The sequence below is a fragment of the Cucurbita moschata genome, unplaced genomic scaffold (genome assembly GCF_002738365.1).
Source record: "Cucurbita moschata cultivar Rifu unplaced genomic scaffold, Cmos_1.0 Cmo_Scf00015, whole genome shotgun sequence".
NCBI lineage: Eukaryota > Viridiplantae > Streptophyta > Magnoliopsida > Cucurbitales > Cucurbitaceae > Cucurbita > Cucurbita moschata.
The window spans coordinates 2392579-2413356 of record NW_019268531.1 but is presented as its reverse complement, the minus strand read 5'-3'; the positions used below and the strand labels follow the sequence as shown (position 1 = coordinate 2413356).

The 20778-nt window shown below is 38.7% G+C and overlaps 5 protein-coding genes and 1 non-coding gene across 11 annotated transcripts; 3 read left to right on the top strand and 3 right to left on the bottom strand.

Moving 5' to 3' along the window:
* The first annotated feature begins 1242 nt into the window (after positions 1-1242).
* Positions 1243-3443, top strand: LOC111453141 (U-box domain-containing protein 4-like). Its single transcript, XM_023094114.1, has 2 exons — positions 1243-2874; positions 2966-3443. The coding sequence occupies exons 1-2, from the start codon at positions 1558-1560 to the stop codon at positions 3026-3028; spliced, it is 1380 nt and encodes a 459-aa protein (XP_022949882.1). The 5' UTR covers positions 1243-1557; the 3' UTR covers positions 3029-3443.
* A 313-nt stretch (positions 3444-3756) lies between these two features.
* On the bottom strand, positions 3757-7631 carry LOC111453138 (inositol transporter 4-like). Of its 5 annotated transcripts, none has more exons than XM_023094104.1 (8): positions 7425-7631; positions 7077-7221; positions 6572-6967; positions 6425-6495; positions 6015-6350; positions 5811-5918; positions 4462-5070; positions 3757-4376 (listed from the first exon to the last, which is right to left on the bottom strand). In XM_023094104.1, the coding sequence occupies exons 3-8, from the start codon at positions 6705-6707 to the stop codon at positions 3909-3911; spliced, it is 1728 nt and encodes a 575-aa protein (XP_022949872.1). In that variant the 5' UTR covers positions 6708-6967; positions 7077-7221; positions 7425-7631; the 3' UTR covers positions 3757-3908. The 5 variants fall into 5 exon arrangements, with proteins under 5 accessions (XP_022949872.1, XP_022949874.1, XP_022949873.1 ...); XM_023094106.1 differs by having other exon boundaries at positions 6572-6776; XM_023094105.1 differs by having other exon boundaries at positions 6572-6748.
* Positions 7632-9212: 1581 nt separating this feature from the next.
* On the top strand, positions 9213-9302 carry LOC111453899. The gene has a single exon (XR_002712321.1). It is a non-coding gene; the product is annotated as a small nucleolar RNA SNORD96 family (small nucleolar RNA).
* A 345-nt stretch (positions 9303-9647) lies between these two features.
* Positions 9648-11079, bottom strand: LOC111453147. The gene is made up of 2 exons (XM_023094120.1): positions 10470-11079; positions 9648-10382 (listed from the first exon to the last, which is right to left on the bottom strand). The coding sequence occupies exons 1-2, from the start codon at positions 10777-10779 to the stop codon at positions 10084-10086; spliced, it is 609 nt and encodes a 202-aa protein (XP_022949888.1). The 5' UTR covers positions 10780-11079; the 3' UTR covers positions 9648-10083.
* A 921-nt stretch (positions 11080-12000) lies between these two features.
* Positions 12001-15240, bottom strand: LOC111453140 (scarecrow-like protein 13). Of its 2 annotated transcripts, none has more exons than XM_023094112.1 (2): positions 15131-15240; positions 12001-14082 (listed from the first exon to the last, which is right to left on the bottom strand). In XM_023094112.1, exon 2 carries the CDS (start codon positions 13853-13855, stop codon positions 12206-12208), a length of 1650 nt encoding a protein of 549 aa, XP_022949880.1. In that variant the 5' UTR covers positions 13856-14082; positions 15131-15240; the 3' UTR covers positions 12001-12205. The 2 variants fall into 2 exon arrangements, with proteins under 2 accessions (XP_022949880.1, XP_022949881.1); XM_023094113.1 differs by lacking the exon at positions 15131-15240 and adding an exon at positions 14374-14768.
* Positions 15241-19291: 4051 nt separating this feature from the next.
* Positions 19292-20050, top strand: LOC111453148. Its single transcript, XM_023094121.1, has one exon. It carries the CDS (start codon positions 19397-19399, stop codon positions 19940-19942), a length of 546 nt encoding a protein of 181 aa, XP_022949889.1. The 5' UTR covers positions 19292-19396; the 3' UTR covers positions 19943-20050.
* Positions 20051-20778: the final 728 nt, after the last annotated feature.

Genomic DNA, 20778 nt, shown 5'->3' with positions numbered 1-20778 from the left:
GTGATTGACAGCTAAGCATGTTGACCAAAACCGCACCAAATAATACAATTAAATCACTTAATTACAATTAATTAATCTCATAATATTATGTAGTTGGTGCTTCTCCTTTTTTGTTCATAAATTTACATTTAATGTCCCTATTGATTATATCATATCACCCTGTAAGCGTCCCTGTTAAGAAACCCATATTACCAACCATTTTTTTCCAAATAAAATATATTTATTAATTAATTTCCCTATTTAAACTCACATAATATTAATTAATTTCCCTTCGGTCTTTTAATATTATAATTTTTCTTTAATTTTAATTTTATATAACTCATTTTGTCAATAAAATAAAAGCATATTATAAAGTATGTGACGTGACACCAAAATATGCATTTATTACGTGAAAAAGAGTGGATATAGCTATTTAATAATTTAAAATCTCCCCATATGACATTATAAATGAATAATTCCATTTACCTGCCACGTACACATCACTTTGAATTTTCATATTTTATTTAAACGAAATAAACTAAATAAAAGATATAAATTAGGAAAAAAAAGTTGCTTTTTAATATACCAAATAAAATTTTAATAATAATAATAATTTTTTTAATGTTTAAAAAGAAAATCCACACAATATAATGAATGGTCTAGTCTGTACGAACACCTCAGGAACTATTTATTTTGAAGCATAGTTTTATTAAATAATTATACAGAAAAATACACCTAGCAACACGCTGTTTGATTAAAGTACAACAGTCATATTTGATTTTCTAATGTACGACTTTAAATAAAATACAAACATTATTATACATATTTTTCATTATATTTTTACCCTAGTGGTAAAACGAGGCATTACTTACGGCTATCCCTTATCCACTGTAAAATTCCTTCCGCCGTCAAGTACGTGTGTATTGTTATTCCTTGGCACGTGTGCATGCGCCTCACCTTAAAGGAAACGATGGCTGGGATACGATGCGGCGTAATGTTAAGCGGACACGTGTTAGTTTCAGCGCTGAAGTTACAGCTGTATGCTGACTATTGTCGTAAAGTCCCAGACGCGATTCTGCCACGTAAGATCTATACCCATTACACAACTGTGTGAATTCTTCACCCGAGTCCGTTGGGTCTAAATTAAAAAGCTGCGCCCACCAGAAAATTTTAATTAAAAGGAATTAAAATTATAAATGGGATTTTTTGTGATTTGGAGTGAAACGACGTCGGTTTGGTCACTTGCCGACGGTCCCACACATGGAATCCATACCCCACGGCCAGGGAGCTGTGACGGTTGTCACGTCAGACCCTCCTCTTTGGTCCGATGAGATAAGAGGGTGGCCCAAGTTTCGGTTATTAAAATGGCTTGTGATCATTGCAGCCATTCAAAGCCTCGTAGCTGTATCGAAACCCAGACGGACGCCGAAGTTCGAATCGTTCAGAAACCAAATTCCTCTCTCTTTCTCTCTCTTTTTCCGGCCATGAAATTTTCTTGAGAATCAGACGGAGTTTTTCGTACTCCTATCGAAGAATTTTGGGGGTTTTGAACTGAGATTTATAGTTCCGCTTTTGGAAATGGTGTCGCTTGAGGATTCTCATTCCACTTCTAATCGGTTTCCTTTGGGGAGAAATTGTTACAGTCCGTCTTCTACCACTTCCAGTAGAATTAGCAGGAACATTGGCCGTTCTATGCGCACTATTCGCTCTAATTTCTTTCAAGATGATAATAGCTGCACTTTTAATGGGTCGGTGGCAGGAAAATCCGGCTTCGTCTCTGAGAATCTTACTGATTCTGTCATCGACCTCAGGCTTGGGGAGTTGGCATCTCGTAGCCCTAAGTGGGCTAACCAATCGTCTGAGCAGGAACAGGATTTTCTTGAACTTTCTCATGCTTTCAGTGATTTCTCTGCTTGTAGCAGTGATATTTCGGGAGAGTTGCAGAGACTTGCAAATTTACCGTCCATGGCGGTTGTTCCTAAAAGAGAAGGTGAAGTTGCCGAGCCAGAGCCAGAGCCGTGCTTAGGATTTCTGCAGAGGGAGAATTTCTCCACTGAGATTATTGAGAGTATTTCGCCCGAAGATCTGCAGCCGACTGTCAAGATCTGCATCGATGGGCTCCAGTCGTCGTCAATTGCGGTGAAGCGATCTGCGGCGGCCAAGCTGAGGCTTCTGGCGAAGAATCGGTCCGATAATCGAGTACTCATTGGGGAGTCCGGCGCCGTTTCTGCTTTAATTCCTCTGCTTCGATCTACCGATCCATGGACGCAAGAGCACGCTGTAACCGCCCTGCTGAATCTCTCACTCCATGAGTCTAATAAGGTTATAATCTCGAATGCTGGAGCCATAAAATCGCTGGTTTATGCGCTCAAAACTGGCACGGAAACTTCAAAACAGAATGCGGCGTGTGCTCTGATGAGCCTCGCTTTGTTGGAGGAAAACAAGATTTCGATTGGGGTTTGCGGCGCCATCCCACCACTAGTATCTCTGCTATTGAATGGATCGAATAGAGGGAAAAAGGACGCGCTCACGACGCTCTACAAGCTTTGCTCGATCAAACCAAACAAGGAGCGTGCCGTTACTGCTGGAGCTGTGAAGCCATTAGTGGCGCTGGTAGCGGAGCAAGGTACAGGTTTAGCAGAGAAGGCGATGGTAGTTCTGAGTAGCCTAGCAGCGATTCAAGAGGGAAAGGATGCAATCGTGGAAGAGAACGGAATTGCTGCACTTGTGGAAGCAATTGAAGATGGGTCGGTGAAAGGGAAAGAGTTTGCAGTGTTGACACTCTTGCAATTGTGTGTTGACAGTATAAGAAATAGAGGGTTGCTCGTAAGGGAGGGGGGAATTCCACCTCTGGTTGCACTTTCACAGACTGGAAGCGTTCGAGCAAAGCATAAGGTGATTACCAAAAACTGATCAGTCACCAATTACTACACTGATTCTATGAAATGAACACCTTGTTGATGGAAAGTTGCTAATTCTTTTGCAGGCGGAAACTCTTCTGGGTTACTTAAGAGAACCAAGACAAGAAGCATCCTCATCAAGTCCTTAAAACAAAAGGCCTGAACTGGGTTTTTTCAGAAGGTAATTGTATTATCAAGTTCAAGTAGTGGTATCCTGATTGCTGTATATAGGGAGTGGTTCTTTTAGATGGTTTGTACAGTGTGGTTGAGAATGTTGGAAGAACGATGATTAGAATGGAGCAAATAGTGCAGTTAGTAAAGCCAAAAACTGACGGTTAGAGAAGATGATGTATGATTTTGAGCTAGGTTCCGAGATATCAGTAGGTTTAGTTTTCTGGGTTTTGATGAAATTCTGGTTGGGCGTGTCTTGTATGGGTGAACCCAGATTCTGTGGAACTGATCATCTTTTTTCACATATTAAAGCTGTGCTGGGAAGTGCACAAAATTTGTAAATTCATTGTGTTGGATACTCAGCACAAAAGTTAATATCTTCTCTTCTTTTCCTCCTTGAAACTTCACTTTCTTGCTTTGTTCTTGCTTTCTTGCAATTGCATGAACATGGAACATCATCTTAGGCGAAGGCACAGGCTGTGTGTGGTGCGGCGGATGCCCCACCATAGATTTAGAAATATTTTGTAGGGTTGTAGTCTTTTACCATGTCTTGTCGTTTAGAGGTGAATTATTAGCTGGCTGAGCAGGTATGTTTTTGTCCTGTCGCTGCTTGCTGTGCTGTGGATCATTGCTATTTCTATTCAAAAATCTCCCTCTTAAAACCAGTTTCGTAAGATAGATGACCCAACTGTCGGTGTCCTCCAGCTGAAGTAAATAATGGTCAATCATGCATTGTTGTCGTGCACAATTTATTCCAACTTACCAAAACTTATTCACAAGGAAGTTTAGTTTAGTTAAATACAAGTTCATGTCAATTCTGCTGAAGATTTACCTAAAAGACAAAACAAAATACAAGAATCATTGTGCTAACACTTCCTTCTGGCCTTTGCTGCTCTTGTGCTTCTTCCCTTGCTTGAGCAGCTCTTCAACCTCTTCGAACTGCAATCCCTTAGTTTCAGGTACTAAAAAATATATACCAACCAATCCAAGTAACGAGAATCCTGCAAACAGCAGGAATGTACCAGCAGCCCCGAGAGCCTCCACCAATGTCAAAAATGTCTGACTCACTATCAGATTTGAAACCCAATTTGAAACTGCAGCAATTCCTCCTCCAGTTCCTCTGTATCTTAGTGGGTAAATCTCAGAGTTCAACACCCATGGTACTGTTCCCATACCTGGTGCATATGAAATGATGTAAAGCCCCAGCACCACCACAGCCAAGAAGCCGATTTTGCTCGGGCAGCCTTCTGTGAACCATACTCGGTGGTTCGACCGACATTTGCCCCTTACGGCCTTTGTCAAATCCAAGCATGCTCCAGGAAGATACTGATATTTCGTTCAGCATACAACTTATCAGTTTCTGTTGATTGTTAAAGCAAATAAGAAAAAGAAAGGAAGTTGATGCTTTTACCTCACTATCTCCATTGGCACAGAATCCACAATTTTGTTTTAGACATGACATGCAGTTCCATGAGGATGCGTCTGGAGCTGAGATATAGGCTGAACAGGTAGAGTTACTTCCAAAGTGAGTGGATTCCAAGGCGTTGACGGCTGGAGCATGGCTAGCAGATTGGAAAAACACTCCGGCCAACACCACAAGGCAAGTGATAATTCCGATCATCGAGATCATCATAAGTCTTCTTCTCCCATATCTGTCGACCGTGATCATGCTTACAACAGTGCCAGCAGCATTGAGAAAGGAAGTAACTAGAGAAAGCGCCATGGCTGTTGTATTAGAAGCAAATCCAGCAAACTGGATGATGGTTGGACTGTAGTACATGACAGTGTTAATACCACAGAACTGCTGTGCTACTTGGACAATGATCCCGGCGTAAAGCCCTCTTCGGACGACTTGGCTGTTCAAAGCTCCTTTAACTTTGGCTATTATACTTCCATCTCCAATTGCTCCTTCTTCTGCCTTTTCTGCTTCTACAGATTCATGCAGTAATCTCAACTCTTCATCAACTTGATTAGAAGGATATATCCTCTTCAGTATGCCTCTTGCTTCATCTACTCTGTCCTGATCATCAGGAAAAATTCGTTTTCAGTAAGTTTGATGGTAACAACTAGCAACATGTGTTCACTCTGAAAAGGAAATCTTCCATCAAAATGCCCTTGATTAGAACTTCGATGATTCATCAAATGTGTGTGTTTAGCGTGCATTCTAAATAGTTGTGAGATTCCACATCGGTCGGAGATAACAACAAAATATTTCTTGTAAGAGTGGAAACCTCCCTCTAGGAGATGCGTTTTAAAACCGTGAGGCTGTTAGCGATACATAATGGGCTAAAGTGGACAATATCTACTAGGGTGGGCTCAGATTGTTACAAATGGTATTTGAGCCAGACAACGGGCGGTGTGTCAAGATGCCCGCTGGCCCTTGAGGGAGGTGGATTGTGAAATCTCACATCGGTTGGAGAGGGAAATGAAGCATTTATTGTAAGGTTGTGGAAACCTCTTGAGAATTCTCACATTCGGTTGAAGCATTTCTTGTAAGGGTGTGGAAACCTCTCCCTAGCATACGTGTTTTAAAACGGGCCAAAACGGACTACATCTACAAGCGGTGAGCTCAGTCTAGTTAGTTTGAAGCCAGGTTGTTACACTAGTTAAGAATAATCGAAGTAGTATTCCACTTACAAATACTTCTAATGCACACTGATAAGAGCTAAACAGAAATGGACACGAGAAAGTTTAAACAGTTACTAATACTCTTGTTTGGGAAGCTCGTAGGAAAAGGTTGTAGAATGTTTCAAACTTTACCCGTCTGTAAAGCCACCTAGGAGACTCAGGCAGTGACAACATTAAAACAAACTGAACCAAAGCTGGCAGTCCTGCTACTCCAAGCATTAGACGCCATGTTAACTTGGTCTGCAACAAAGATAGATACAAACTAAAAAACTGAAAATAAGAACATAAAATTCACAGTTCATAACTTGAACCATCAACAAGGAAGCTCCATTTTACCTTAGTGAAAGCCAGGTTGATTAGATAGGAAAGGAATTGTCCTCCAGTGATTAGCAATCCATTAGTGCTGACAAGAGCACCCCTAATCCTAGCAGGGGAAGCTTCTGATATGTAAAGAGGAGCAGTCATGGATGCCATTCCAACCCCAAAACCTACTATAAGTCTCCCAACGATAATGAACCCGGGAAAGGGAGCAACAGCCATGACAATAGCTCCAAGGAAGAACACGACATCGGCAACTAGAATCGACTTTTTTCGACCAAATTTATCGTTCATCCAGCCACCAATTGCAGCACCCACAATTGCACCTGCTACAGCCATACTTACAATGGTTTCCTGTAATGATCAAAGTAAGCATTACTTAAAAGAGACTTAAACCAGCAACAACTTAGTGCCCAAGCATGACTTGCCTGTAGCCATGTTTTCCTGTCAACAACTTCAAAATCCTCTCGAATGTAGAGCATAGCCCCAGAGATCACACCTGCAATGCAACAAAAACGTAAGAAGAATATCATTATGCAATGCAGGTCGGGGTCGAGGTCGGGGTCAGGAATTACCGGTGTCGTATCCGAAAAGGAGACCGCCGATTCCAGCAGACAGAGCAAGGCGCATAATGTAAGGTGTCTTCCATGTTGTCTGCCAACATTCTAAAAACTCTGCTTTGTCTGCCTTTACAGCATCTCCTTCCACCATTTTGAATGACCCTCTTCAAATGGTTTTAACAAGCAATCAATCTATTACAACGGCAAATTGCATGAATCTCTAAAGCAAACGAAAAAACAAAAACTCAAATCCATCATCATCTCTTCATCTAATTTACAATAACCTCTTCAGCTGATTTTCAGATCAATCCGAGGAAACAGTCAAACCAAGTCTAAACCAGAAGCAGCAACAACAACAAGGAACAAAAACTCAAGTTCTTTGGATGATCAAATGTTCCAACAAGGGAAAATCTGGACAAAGAACGAAAAAAAAAAACACCCAAAAATTTCTTCCACCGTTAAAATCATCCAAACCCACCAGCCACAGTGAGGAGGGGAAAAGATAACGAAGAGGCATCACCTTTCAGTGTAAGCTTAAACTCAGAAGCTTCAGTGCATGTGGCCTTTCTGATTTACTCAACAATGGTGGGTGATGGAGGTTTAATATAGACGAAAGATGCCAAAAAGAGGCGTAAATACGTAATTTTCGATTTGGGTTAAGATTCCTATGAAGTTTTGAACATTCAAAAAGGACGCATTAAATGCGAGAGAATTGAAGTTCCCCATATCCCAAATTGGAAAATACGATGAATTATGTAATACGTGTAGCAAAAATTCATGAAATGAACGGCACGAAACAAGAACATAGGCAATATAAAATTAAAATTCGCAGAACACAATAACAGGGCCAGATAAACATGAATCTTACCAAATTGAAACGCCCCCTTCTTCACGGAGAGGATTGTGGATAGCGCAAACACTCAATTCTCTTCCGTAGTTTGTTTGAACAGAGCATTTTCCGGTTATTTTCACACAACTTTCTGGTGCTCAGACTTTGAATGGCTTCTTTTTTGCTTGATTGTTGAATGTGCTTTCGCTCCAAAGTAATTTATATTATGGGATTTGATTTTGCCGGCGGAACTATCAATGTTTGAATGTATTCCTCGTAAGTTTATATTATATATGAATATAAATATAAATATAAAAATCTTTATATTAAGAATGAGAAATAGAAGTTAGATTAGATGTGCAACTAATACCTAAAAATAAGGAGAAAATATAAATTAATGAAACTAATATAAAATATTAATGGATTACAAATATCTAAATATATTCCATAACTATTTATTATTATTTTTTAAAATATTATATCTTAATATTTACTCATTTTATAAATGGATTATCTTCGTAATTAAACAAAAAAAAATTGAATTTTTTTAGCTAACACTTTTTAAATATAAAATTCATTTTAATTTTACAATTACAATGGTGACCTTCGAGTTAGTTTAACGACGGTAATATGTGTATTATTCACTAAATTATGATTTTAATTTTTTTTCATCTACTAAATATTTAGATAATTTAAGTTTCATTATTTTTATTTATTATATATGGGTAGGGAGATTTGAAATATTTGACAGCTAAAAACATGTTATTTGGACACAATTATTTAATTTTAAATTTAGAAAATTAATTTTAATTGAAAATTTGGAAAGTATAAACTCGGATGGACGATTATACCCCCATCTCATGGCGGCATGTAACCCTAGACAATTGAAAGGCCGAGATTTATTTCTATGACAATCCAACGGTCTACAGTTTCCAACCTCTCCTTTATATTTGACCACGACGGCGATACCTCTTCATCCACTCTCATCCATTGCACCGCCCGCACCTTTTCTGAGCCCTTGTTGGAGGTTTAGGGTTTTTGCAGCGGCATTTCTTCAATCGGTGATTTCTGAGTTCTTCCTTGCACGTTTGTTTATATGTTTCGATCACTTTTGAGTTCGGATTTAGCAGTTTCATCACTTCCACGGTATTGCAGAATCTGGATTTGATTGAATTGAGGCTTCTGTTTCGATAATCTGTTCTGATTTTTGTTCTTAAATGTTTTTGTGTTTCATAGAGATGATTCTTGCTCTTATTCTTTGATTCGAGTTTTGCCTTTGTTGATGTTTAAATGCGACGGGAGACTTCTGCGAGGAAGTATCTTACTAAGAGGAAGCAGACCTGTTCTATTTCTGCACAGTTCCGTGTAAACGTCGTATAGAATGTCTAATGACGTTGACGGTCTTCCTTTCTAAGGAACTCCTCCGTCATGGGTGGTCTCATATTCCATCGCCTTGTGTAGCAGCCTCGCTGCCATTACCACCTGGGACATGCCATGAGACGTACATTTCAATTTCTTCAATGCCTTGTTTTGATAATTTTATTGATGTTGTGTTATTTGCTGTGTTTATGTGACGGGGGATTTATGATCCAATCCCTTACTAAATTTGGAGCGAACACGTTATGTTCGTATAGTGCCAAAGTTAACGTCACAGAGTAATTCCGGTTGATGTTGATGGCTCCTTTGGAGCCTCCATCGGCTGCTGGTCTCATATTCCATTGCCTTGTAGAGCAGCGTTGCTGCCTTTACTTCTTGGGACTGGCCATGAGACCTATATTCTTTATTAACCCTCAAATCTTTCATTTTCTTTTGTTAGATTTCCTTCCAATGCCTATGATGATATCGGTTAACAAAATACCATCTTTCGGGACTGAATGGCTATTCAAGCCTTGCTGTCAATCCGCTATTCTGAGGCATTCCTTTTTAGATCATATGTGTAGCAAATTCTTGCAGTGTTTTTGTTCTTGTTTTTGTTCACAGGTTAGAAGTCTTGGAAGAAGAAATTCGTGTTGGCATTTGGTCGGCGTTCATCTTCTGCGGATTAAAGCTTCATGAAGAATTTTGATCATAGATTAACTGTTTATTAAGTTCTTTATGAAGATTAGGTTTTGATGTTCGCTTAGAAAAATAATTGTACTTTTTTGCAGCCATTTTCAACCTCAATTGATCAGCTCTTTCTGAATCCATTTCTTTGCAACACAATGATATCAAAATTTAATACATGGGTTAGCATTGCAAAATTCTTCAACCACTCACTCAATTCAAAATCAATCAACTATTATTGTTCCACAATATCTTTATAAGACACTGACGTATGTTCATCTTTCAAGAACAAGATTATGAACAGCAAAATCTTTTCTCTGTTTACTTAAAATCACCATGTAAGGTTGATTAGCCGTTAGAACACGTATACGATCTTCTGAGCTCCTCTGCTGTCATATCTCGAGGCTAAGCCAAACTCAAGCAGCCCAGCCTCTGTACCATTGGGCATTTTGTCTTCTTTTGTTGCCTTCATTAAAACAATTCAGCACAAACCAAAGTAACCCCACTTCAATTTCCACATAAAACAAGAGGCTTCATTAGAAACCGCATCTGTTTCCCATTTCGTCAATCAATGTCGATGATGCTTATAAACGAAATCCTCCATCGTATGAAGCCTCCATTTGAATTTTGATCGACAAAACGGAGGATGGAGAGCTTAGAGATCAGTACTGCCCGCAATGGCAGTTTGATTTAGTGATTCATCAGGAACAGCCGATGGCTTCGCAGAAGAATTCATCTTTCTCGCGAGATGCTTCACGCGATTTAGCCGTAATGCTTTCGACGATCTTCTTGGATCACATTCCAAGCTATGATCCTCAGACTTGCAATTTCCATTCGATTCTTCCATGGAATCCATCATTTGGTGAATCCCAATTGAACGCGCAAGTCGTCGAATATGACTCAAACGAACCCTCCCCTGAAGAATTTCAGCTTTTGGGTCCAAAGTTTCGGAACCTAATGAAACAATTCGCAACAAAATTAACTCAGAGAGAAATTATCTCACGGGTTGAGTTATATCTTTAAAGAACACATTCTGCTCACCGGAAGACGTCATCTGTTGTTCGTGGTTGAAATCAATGAGCGTAATCCCATTTCGTTGCAGATCAAGCTCTGCAATGGAAGTCTCTGCGACTGTCTGATGCGAATTGGTTTCAGCCATTTCAATTGGTGACGAAACGCTTGGATTCGAAGCTCTTACGCTTCGAGATCTCAGTCTTCGTAGATGGTAGTTTCGTCGGCGGCATGCGAGATGCCTCTCTCTCTGTTCTACGGTCATCGACGATCTTCTCTCCCTGTCCCTTATACGGCGTCGTTCTCTCTCCCTGTCCCTCTGCGATGGCGATTCTTCCATTTTTCAACCGGATCGTTGAAAAATTAACACAGCTGAAACGTGATTTTGGTAGGGATTCAGGAACGGGATTATGAACGTGGAGATCAACCAATAGACACGGAAATTTATAGATCCCGGATTTTGATCGTACTTGATTTTGGGATAATTGGAAGAGGAGGAGAATAAACAAACAAACTAAGATGGAAGTGGTTGTTTTTGTTGTTGCTACTGCTGTTTGTGCAGAAAATGAAAAACAATAGAAGCTGTCAGAGACGATTTTACGGCAAAGATTGAACGAATCAGCTCTCGACATCTAATTATTCATTTTGAGCGCAGTTAGAGAGAGAAAGAGAGAGGTAGTTTCTTAGTATATCCGAACAAATACGTCGAATCTTAGCATTTGGATATTAATAAGCATTGCTTAGATCATCAGCCCCCGGTTATCAGTTGGGATTTGGATTGGGTTAGTTCTAAATTCAAATCTATGTTTGGCCACCTAGGTTGTCAACCAATAATCTGAAATTTCGATCTCATTGATTTAAGATTTTTTTTTTTTAATTTTTTATTTATTTTCTCCCTCCCTCATTTACCTCTACAGCATAAATCTCACGTCGACCCAAATTTAGGGTCTAGATCAGAATCATCAGAATCTTGAAGAAACAGTTCTTTGTGATTGCTAGACGTAGAGCTATCGTGTAGTGAATTTGGATGGAACAAGTTTGAATGCATCTAAACTGAGAGTGAGATATTCAATGAGTAAGTGAAAATAATAGAAATATCATTTGAATCAATGTCTATACATTAAAATATTCTATTTGTCTCGTAAATTACTTTACGCATTCAAGGAAGTGTTAACAATGCCAAAGGCCTAAAAAATGAATTGTTCCTATGGTATTATAATATAGCTATAGGTCTTTATCACAAATTGCACCGAACCTTGATGATGATCACCACCTCGATTATGAAGAATTCTACATCCCTAATCCACTCGTAGTTGAGATGATGATATAGGACATTTTGACTATGTCGACGAGCAAGCTGACAGGCATTGGAACGTTTAGATCAACGGGATGATGACTGTCCTTCGAAGTACTAACTTGGGATACCTATGCTAGGCTAATCAAACCCAGTCAAACCCTCACCTGAAGAACCACCCAACCCAACAAACCCATGAGTTCTAGGAACTCTAGGTTTTTAATTCCAAACCAAAGCTCCAAACACCGTCCTTAATGGAATCAGATATGATATAAAACTAGTTATCTTTGTAATTATGAGGTTTAATACGGCACTACCAGGACAAAATTCTTTCGCCAAAGCCAGAAAATTTACAGCAAGTTTCAAGATTTGGGTTCCTACAAACAGTAAGAGCGTTGACCTCACATTCTACGAAGCTATACGGGTCATTATCGCTCCATGCTCTAAAATGTTGCAACGGAGTTTCAGGTTTTCATCTCCATGCAGAGGAGGTTGCCATTGCTCTGTTTTTCCAGCCAAGGTAGAGAGACCCATCCACTTCTTGGAGTCTATAGTTCCCATTAAAATCCCTCAACAAATTCTTGACGGCTCCACTTACAGAGGAGCTCAGTGGATATGAAGTGAAACCAGCCATCTTCATTCTCATCCTCCACTTGCCAAGGAGTTCATGACGTTCTATCCTTTCAAACCCCTCACAAGCTACCATGTTCACTATGTCTCGGGCCACGCAATGCTGCTCCGCTCTGATTCGCTGCTTGTCGTCTCTCGAACGAGCTACATCTATTGATTCAAACATAGCAGTATAATAATCCAGCGTCTCTAGAAAACGAATAAGGAAGGGGGATGTGTTGGTGTTAGATTCCTGCTCAACAATAGTTACTACTTTCGGTGACAGGCTTTTGACTAGCCTTAGAAGCCGATCTCGGTGATTCTGTGTGCTCACACTCTCATCTGGCATGTGGTGCAAGACGTATGGAAAATTTACGGCCAACGCTTCTCCAGGACGTATTCTAAGATTACTACGTTCAACCTCACAACCGGACATTGCAGCAGCATGAAATTGGAAGGGAATTCCTTTTGATTGAGCCAGCTGAGCTAGCTTCTGTCCCACAATTTGAAGTCCCCCTCCTCGTGCATGAGATGATTGGGAATCATCCACACCTGTGATGCGTAGAAGAACTGGAGGGCCACCAGGCCGATTGGCAAGATCATGGATGAGAGGTATATACTGACTACCCTGTGCGATTTGGAAATCAATTATGTGGATTATCGGTTCATTTACCATGGCCTCCCAAATGATAGCATTGGCAGAGGTGTAAGCAAATTTAAAGTACGGGCAGATTTGGAATAGAACAGACATGTAGGACATGAGTTCAGAGCTTGTTGGTTCTTCGCATTTTAGGGCCTTGTATATTGCACTCCCAGATCGTTCCAACCTTGCTCTAAGCCCTTCCAACAAGTAAGCGCCCAACCTCTGGGCTGGATCACCAGAGACAGAAACCATCTTCCCTAAAACATCCATAAATAAGGTTGCCACATTTAGATCAGAATCATGAATTGCTTGGGCACAATGGATGAGCGTATCCCGAAGGTTAAGTCCAGGAATCATCTCGGCCACTTGATTCCAGTTCCACCTTGCTACTGAAGCATCTTGATGTGCCCCACCCCTGAAAGAACAGTAGCAGCTATCCAAAATATCAGATTCAGGCCCCAGCAAAGAAATTTCTAATTCTTTCAGCTTGTACTTTAATTCGTTATCATCATCAGTCACTGAGCATCCACTTTGTGGTGATCCGCATGTGTTGTCAAAGGAATGGGGTTGATCTGAGGAGCATGATTGAGAACCTTGAGGTGAGAAGGGGCTCCTGGAAGACAGACCACTTACAGCAGAAGGGGAATTACAGGCACTCAGATCAGCAGTAGCCGGAAATGATTCCAGAGTAAAGAACTGATCCTTAAAGGAAGAAAAGTTAACACTGTTTCCCTGGCTGCTTGCGTCAGGAGAAACATTGTTTTCCAATATGTGTAAATGTGATAAATAGTAGGGATCTATCTTTTGCACAGACTGGTGATGCATCTCATGGATCCCAGACGATGCCTGGCTATTCTGAGATGCTCGCATTAAGAATCAGAAATGAGTCCACAGCAAGAAGATCTTGGCCACTATAGCAATTGGTATTGCAAGAGTTTCCAGGACTTGGTTCAATGGACTCTAGTCCAAGATATGTTGTATGATTCAGTAGTAACTACCCCTCTGCAGATATTTTAGGACTCAAAACTCCTATATGATTTGCAGTAGCTGATATAATTTCCCTCTTTACAAGGAGTGGAATAAAAGAATCCTCAAATCTGCAGAGAACAGATCAAAAATAAATTCTACAGAGAAAACATTGTTGAACCAAAAAAAAAATGGAATTCAAAAGTGAATCCATATTCAGAACAAATTAGATCCTACGCAATCAGCGATGCATGATCACAAATACAGGGTAAAAAAAACTCAAATCCTCAGAAGCAAGTTCATACGAAATAAGCCACAATACAACGTTTCAACATTTAAGAACTAAACTTGAGAAAAATGATGAAGTTTTCAGTATTTGCTTCAAAAATACGAAAAAAAAAAAAAAAAGTCATCGTGCTTACTAAAAATAGAGAAGAGATAGAAGATCTCTTTCGATTTCAACCACCACAAGGCAGAATGAATCACACAGATATTTGGATGAATCAGTGTGGTTTTTCCCTACAAACACCAGTTCTTCACATAATATACAATTATCAGAAAAAATCGAAAGTTAAACACGCGGAAGAAATAAAAAATAATCTATTAAGCTGGTTCGGCAAATCAAGAACATTAACAGAAGGCAACAAAAAAAAAAAAAAAAAAAAAAAAGGTTCCGCAATTTCAGTTTCTAAGCTCAAAAGGCTGAAGTTCCTCGCGGCAATTAGTATTACCTTGAAGCCATCACGTTCAACAAAATTAGAAAAAAAAAACGATCAACGAGTTTGAAAAAGAAAAATAATAAAGGAACTGAGAAAAGAAGAACACGAATCATCACGCGTTTTCGCAACCAAGAGCGCAGCAAAGTTCCAAATCCAAAAAGTAAAGAAGAACTGTTCATCCAATTTCGAACGAAGCAAAGACCACATTGAAAAACCAAAGAAGAAGAAGAAGAAGAAGAAGATCTTAATCAGAAATATCTCACCAAACACCAAATTATCACGAATTAACACCAACTCCAAATAGTAAACATAATTCTCAAAGAAAAAACGAACTCGATGCAGAGAGTGAAGGCGACCGCCAAAATCTCCCGCCGACAGACAGTAAGCAGTAAATGTTGAAACACAAAAATCATAAAGAAGCAGAGATTCAATGGAGAAACGAAGAAAAATTAGTACGCACCTTGATCGAAGAGAGCTAAAAAACTGAAACGCTTGCTGTACAAGTTATGCAATTGAAAACGGAACTGTAAACAACATCTGTAGAAGGCGACGACAAATAAAGGAGCCCGCGGAGGGCCATCAGGGTTTATATGGCGGATCATAATTGCAAATGAAGGGACTACCCCTACAATGGGAGAATATTTACGAAAATAGGCTTGATAAGATGGAGATAGGTTCCTGGACGGTTTATCCCGAATTTCATAAGTTTTTTTAACTTGTTGCTTGGGAAGGAATCCATGCCCCTCTCCCTTCCTTAACGTAATCTATTACATATCAAATCATTATAAAAACTAAAATAATCAATTTTAATTATAATACGACGTGGATAATAAATTATAATTATTAAATACTTTTTCTCCACTGGGATAATAAATGCTTGACACTCTGTACTTTTCTATTTTTTTTTTCTTTTGTTTTTTAAATAACTATTTCAACTACCTCATGTGCACCTCCCACGTGGTTTCTTTATGATTCATTTCTCTCTTCTTCTTTTTTTTTTTTTTTTTTTGGTTATATAAGAAAATTAGTTGAGATATAAGAATTATTGTTCAATGTATCTGGAGCTTGTTTTTTTTAAAGCGTTTCAGTTCCCATTTAGACCGAGAATAGAAGAGAGATTAATATAAGTATATTTTCAATCTATACATAAATATTTTTTTAATTATAATAAAAAATAAATTAGTTATTTTTGAAACTTTAATAGTATTATTTAAATTAAATACTCTGTTATGTCGTAGTATTAAAATTTTTAGAAATTAAGTTGTGTATAAATATATATTGCTTATAATTTTTTTATCCATCTTTTTTAAGACCGTAAAATAATTTTTTTTTTCAAATAATAAATATAGAAAAATTATTCGCAAAGAATTTGTAACACTCCAGATCCATTACTAGCAGATATTGTATTTTTTGGGCTCTCCCTTTCGAACTTAAAAGGGAGTAGATTTGGGGGCGGTTCCACTTTGATTGGAGGAAAGAAAGAGTGTTAGCGAGGTCGCTGACTGAAGGAGGGTGGATTGTGATGTCCCACATTGGTTGGGGAGGATAACAAGCCACCATTTATAAGAGTGTGGAAACCTTCCCCTAGTAGACGTGCTTTAAAACTTTGAGGGGAAGCTCGAAAGGGAAACTCCAAAGAAGACAATATCTAGTAGCGGTGGGCCTGAATTATTATAGAATCCTTGCAAAAATAATAGGATATTTTTGCAGAGATAGAAACGCTAGCCTGATATTCTACTGGCTATACTCTAATGTCTATGATGGCATTAAATTGAGCATCAAAATTTGATGTGAATGGTTATAATTTCATTGAAAGTTTGTCAATATTATGAAGAAAATGGGATTATTCCTTTTGGAATAACAAATTATATAATGTACTAAATGTAACCACACATGTTATGCATGTATTTGCATATATTCATATTAATGAGGTGAGGCTTGAAAATCGTGAATTTTAGTCAAATTTAAAGAATTATTTTTTAAAAAAATCACATGGATTAGCTAATTAATTCAATTATGATTTAATTTAATGCAATGTTTATCTGAATTTAAGTTATACCCATAATAATTAACGAATTAAAAGGTGGAGATTTAAATCATGAAATCACAGCAGATTGTTTAATTCCAGACCGTCAGATTTGGGATATGATTCATGGAAAAATAAGTAAAAATAAATAAATAAATAAATAAGGCAAAACTTTGGTCAAAGTTGTTTGGTCAGAGATTGGAATTTCAGTGCCCACTGATTTCATAAAGTTATCGTCACTTGTACTATCCATTTCGTAAAAATGTACCTTAATTTCAACGAACCTCCAAAAACTACGCCGTTTAATTAATTAAATTAATTAATTATCAAGACAATAGGATTATAATTTAATTGAATTAATTTTTAAAAAGATTTTAATCGAATTATTTAACTCGAAGTCTTTTTTATTTTTTATTTTTTATTTTTTCCGTGGACTTCAAAGTATAAAGCTCGTGTGGTTTGAATATGGACTCAAAGGCTTTGTTGAATTTGACTTTAATTAGACAATACAGAAAGAAGTTGAGTTTTTTGTTTTAATAAATGGGTTAAATATCATTTAATAAATTAATATTGGAAAAAAATAAACCTAGATTTTGTCGTTTAGTGTAGAAAAATAGAGAATAATTTCCAAGAATTTGTATTTATTTTAGAAAACAAAAAAAAATAGAGACAAGAAATAATAATTAGAAATACCTAATCCGACGGGGAAAAGCAAAACGGCATCGTATTAAGTCTCAAACATTAATCGACGGCGGATGGGGAGTTGGGGGATGGGTGAAAGCGACGAAACCAGGGGCTTGACACGGTTTCTACAGAATGGCATTTTGGAAATTAAGCACTGAATTTGGAGCATTTAATTAAAAAAAAAAAAAAGAACGTTAAAGTCACCTAGGGATCTGCGAAGAAGCAGCATGCAATTTCGTTTTAAAATTTATATATATTTTTTTAATTTTCCGAGGAATTCTTTTAATTATTGACGTCGAATTTTCGAAGGTTCGTACAGATTTCCTAGGAGTAGGAATTGGGTGGTTCGTGGTGTAGGGTAACGTTACAGTGGTCTAACGCGGTAACGATGACGGCATAACGGCGTTGTATCAAAACGACGAATGACAAAATCCAACTCAGCAGAACAATAATCCATCACCGTCCGTCACTGCCACTATATGCGGTCACCAACAAGATGTCGCCACGTCAAAGTTGTAAATTGATTTTATCGTCACCGCCAACGCAACAGCGGTCCCTCAATTTGAAGATAAATTCGGTTTGAGATTCGTAATTGTTAAAGGGCAATTGGTCGGCGACGCCTCCGTAATAAAGAGAAAAGGAAAAGGGATTTATGTGTAATTTAAAAAAGAAAAGGGGGCAAAAGGCAATTAGGATAGGATGTTGGGGAATGGGAATAAAGACAAGAAAAGTGAGGGGGTGGATGGTAATAGAGTTGTCGTCATGGTGCAGCCATATCTATGAACTCATTTTGGGACTGCTTTTATTTTACTTTAATATTTATTTTTAATTTTACGTGCAAACGTGTGTGTGGAAACTGGTCTTTTTTTTTTTTTTTTTAATTATTATTTAAAAAAATTATACTTATCTACCTTACATGTTACGTTAATGTAAGATTTCATCTTGATTCGAGAGAAGAACAATTTTTTTTTTTTATATATAAGGGCGAGGAAACCTCTCCCCATCAGATGCGTTTTAAAACCGTGAGACTGACGAAGATATGTAACGAGTCAAAACGGACGATATATGTTAGCGGTAGTTTGGGCAGTATCAAAAATCTCATAAAGTTCAAATATCAACTCGTCGCTAACATTAGATTACAATTCTTAATCTTTTTAAAAGTAGGGTTGGATTATAACCCTTGTTTCAGGTTGGTCTGGTTGTCTTGATAAAAAAAAATGTTAACTAGTGGATATTATTCACTTTGACCTATAACGTATCACCGTTAGCCTCACGGTTTTAAAACGCATCTATTAGGGAAAAGTTTCCACGCTTTATAAGGAATTCTTCGTTTCCCTCTTCAATTGATGTGGGATCTTACATTACTCCCCTTTTGGGGGCCAACGTCCTCGCTCACTCGCTCACTCTGTGTCTTACTCTGATACGATTTGTATCAAATGTGTTGTGAGATTCTACATTGGTTGGAGATGAGAACGAAACATTATTTATAAAGGTGTAGAGATCTCCCGCTAACAAATAAATTTTAAAAATCTTGAGCGAAAATCCAAGGAGAACAAAACCAAAAGCGTGCGTAGTTTGGTTGGAGACTTTATAATAATAATATCGAAATTTGAATTTTTGAAATTATATTTAACATTATATTATATTTTCCAATGTCAAATATCATTGAATTTATAAAAATGTTGGAACTGTGTACATTCCCTCCAATTTCCCTACAGGCTGCTGTAAGTCACGAGCCCATTAACATATTGGGCCTTACCTGTCACGAGCCCATTAAAATATTGGGCCTTACCTGTCACGAGCCCAATTTATTTTATTTTGAAAAATAGCTTCGTACAGCTCCACTTATCCAAATATTAGTTCCAAAATAATCGGTTCTTAATCTTAATTTACCATATTATTAACACACTAATCCTACATTATCCACATAATTTAATCCCCTCTGGATAATATCTCTTCTTCCAAGTTCCAACCACAATGGCCTGAGCTTCATCTCCATCCATAATCTCCCCAACAATGGCCACCTCTTTCAGATCCCGAATCCACCACGTCCCAATCTCCCCCACTTTCAAAAACCCCTCTGTTTCTCCTCCTCCATTTCCAATCAAGGCCACTTCCCCTCTCAGAGGCTCTTTCCGGCCTCTCGCAGCCTCTGCGCCGCCGCAATCCCCCGCCAAACCCTTAAAAACTCCTCAGCCGTTGGATTTCAAGATAATCGACGAAACCCCAATTGGGAACTCTAGGTTTCTGATCATCGGAGCTGTCTCGGTGGGCGTTGCTCTGTTTCTGATGGGTTGCGATGGCGATAGGGCTCTGGCTTTGGGGCCTGAAGGGCCGTTGGTGGAGGAATTCTGGGACAACGTAAGAAGATACGCAATTTACGCTGTCACTGTAAGTTCGGGTGCTCTTTACACTATTCTTCTTCCCATATTCGAGCTGCTGAAGAACCCCATTACTGCTGTTCTTGTTTTGGCTATTTTTGGGGGTGCCATTTTCGTTATTTCTCAAGTTCTATCTGCTATGGTTGGCGTCAATGAGTTTTCTTATGATTATGCCTATTGACCCATCAAATCAATATCTTACGTTGTATTGTGCTAAATTTAAGGTTGTTTCCATTGTGTCTGCAATGATATTGAAGGTTTCAACGGGTAGCTTGGTTACTTTCTTTTATCCTAAGAATATATGATTCATTTTCTCAATGCAGCCTTAGTATGCAATATGTTTGAGAAATCCCAGGAATCAAATCATTCATGGCTGAACTAATTTGGCCGCCACCCACTAAACCATATCTTACATACCTCCTTAAACTTATGGCTGAAGAGAAGCTTGACACTTCAAGGTTAAAAAGGCTCGAGTAGGAGTGTAATGGCCCTATAAAGGATGCTTTCCCTTTCGGTTTCTACACCCTTACAAAGGATGCTTCGTTCTCCTCCCAAACCGATGTGGGATCTTAGGCTTTCTCTCTCGGTTTTCACACCCTTATAAATAATGTTTTGTTCTCCTCTCCAACCGATGTGGGATCTCACAATCCATTACCTTCGGGGTCTAGCGTCCTCACAGACACTCGTTCTCTTCTCCAATCGAGGTGGAACTCCCCAATCCACCTTCCTTCGAGGCCAGCATCTTTGCTGGCACACCACCTCGTGTCCACCCCTTTCGGGGCTCAGCTTCCTCGCTGGCATGTCACCCAGTGTTTGGCTCTGATACCAAAGCCTAAACCCTCTGGCAGATATTGTCTTATTTGGACTTTCCCGACCCTTTCGAGCTTCCCCTCAAGGTTTATTTAAACGCATCTGCTAGGGAGAAGTTTTCACACCCTTCTTCTCCCCAACCGATGTGTGATCTCACAAGGAGAAAACTTGTGAAAAGTGGTCAGCATTTGGAGAGAGATCGAAGAT

Bases quoted from the DNA above. Each gene is read 5' to 3' on its own strand.
- LOC111453141 (XM_023094114.1), top strand. From the start codon at position 1,558: ATGGTGTCGCTTGAGGATTCTCATTCCACTTCTAATCGGTTTCCTTTG. The intron at 2,875-2,965 runs GTGATTACCAAA...ATTCTTTTGCAG, and splicing joins GCGTTCGAGCAAAGCATAAG to GCGGAAACTCTTCTGGGTTA.
- LOC111453138 (XM_023094104.1), bottom strand. From the start codon at position 6,707: ATGGTGGAAGGAGATGCTGTAAAGGCAGACAAAGCAGAGTTTTTAGAA. The intron at 5,071-5,810 runs GTAAAGTTTGAA...CCTGATGATCAG, and splicing joins CTAGGTGGCTTTACAGACGG to GACAGAGTAGATGAAGCAAG. The intron at 4,377-4,461 runs GTAAAAGCATCA...ACGAAATATCAG, and splicing joins GTGCCAATGGAGATAGTGAG to TATCTTCCTGGAGCATGCTT.
- LOC111453147 (XM_023094120.1), bottom strand. From the start codon at position 10,779: ATGGAAGAATCGCCATCGCAGAGGGACAGGGAGAGAGAACGACGCCGT. The intron at 10,383-10,469 runs GTGAGCAGAATG...TTGTTTCATTAG, and splicing joins ACAACAGATGACGTCTTCCG to GTTCCGAAACTTTGGACCCA.
- LOC111453140 (XM_023094112.1), bottom strand. From the start codon at position 13,855: ATGCGAGCATCTCAGAATAGCCAGGCATCGTCTGGGATCCATGAGATG.
- LOC111453148 (XM_023094121.1), top strand. From the start codon at position 19,397: ATGGCCACCTCTTTCAGATCCCGAATCCACCACGTCCCAATCTCCCCC.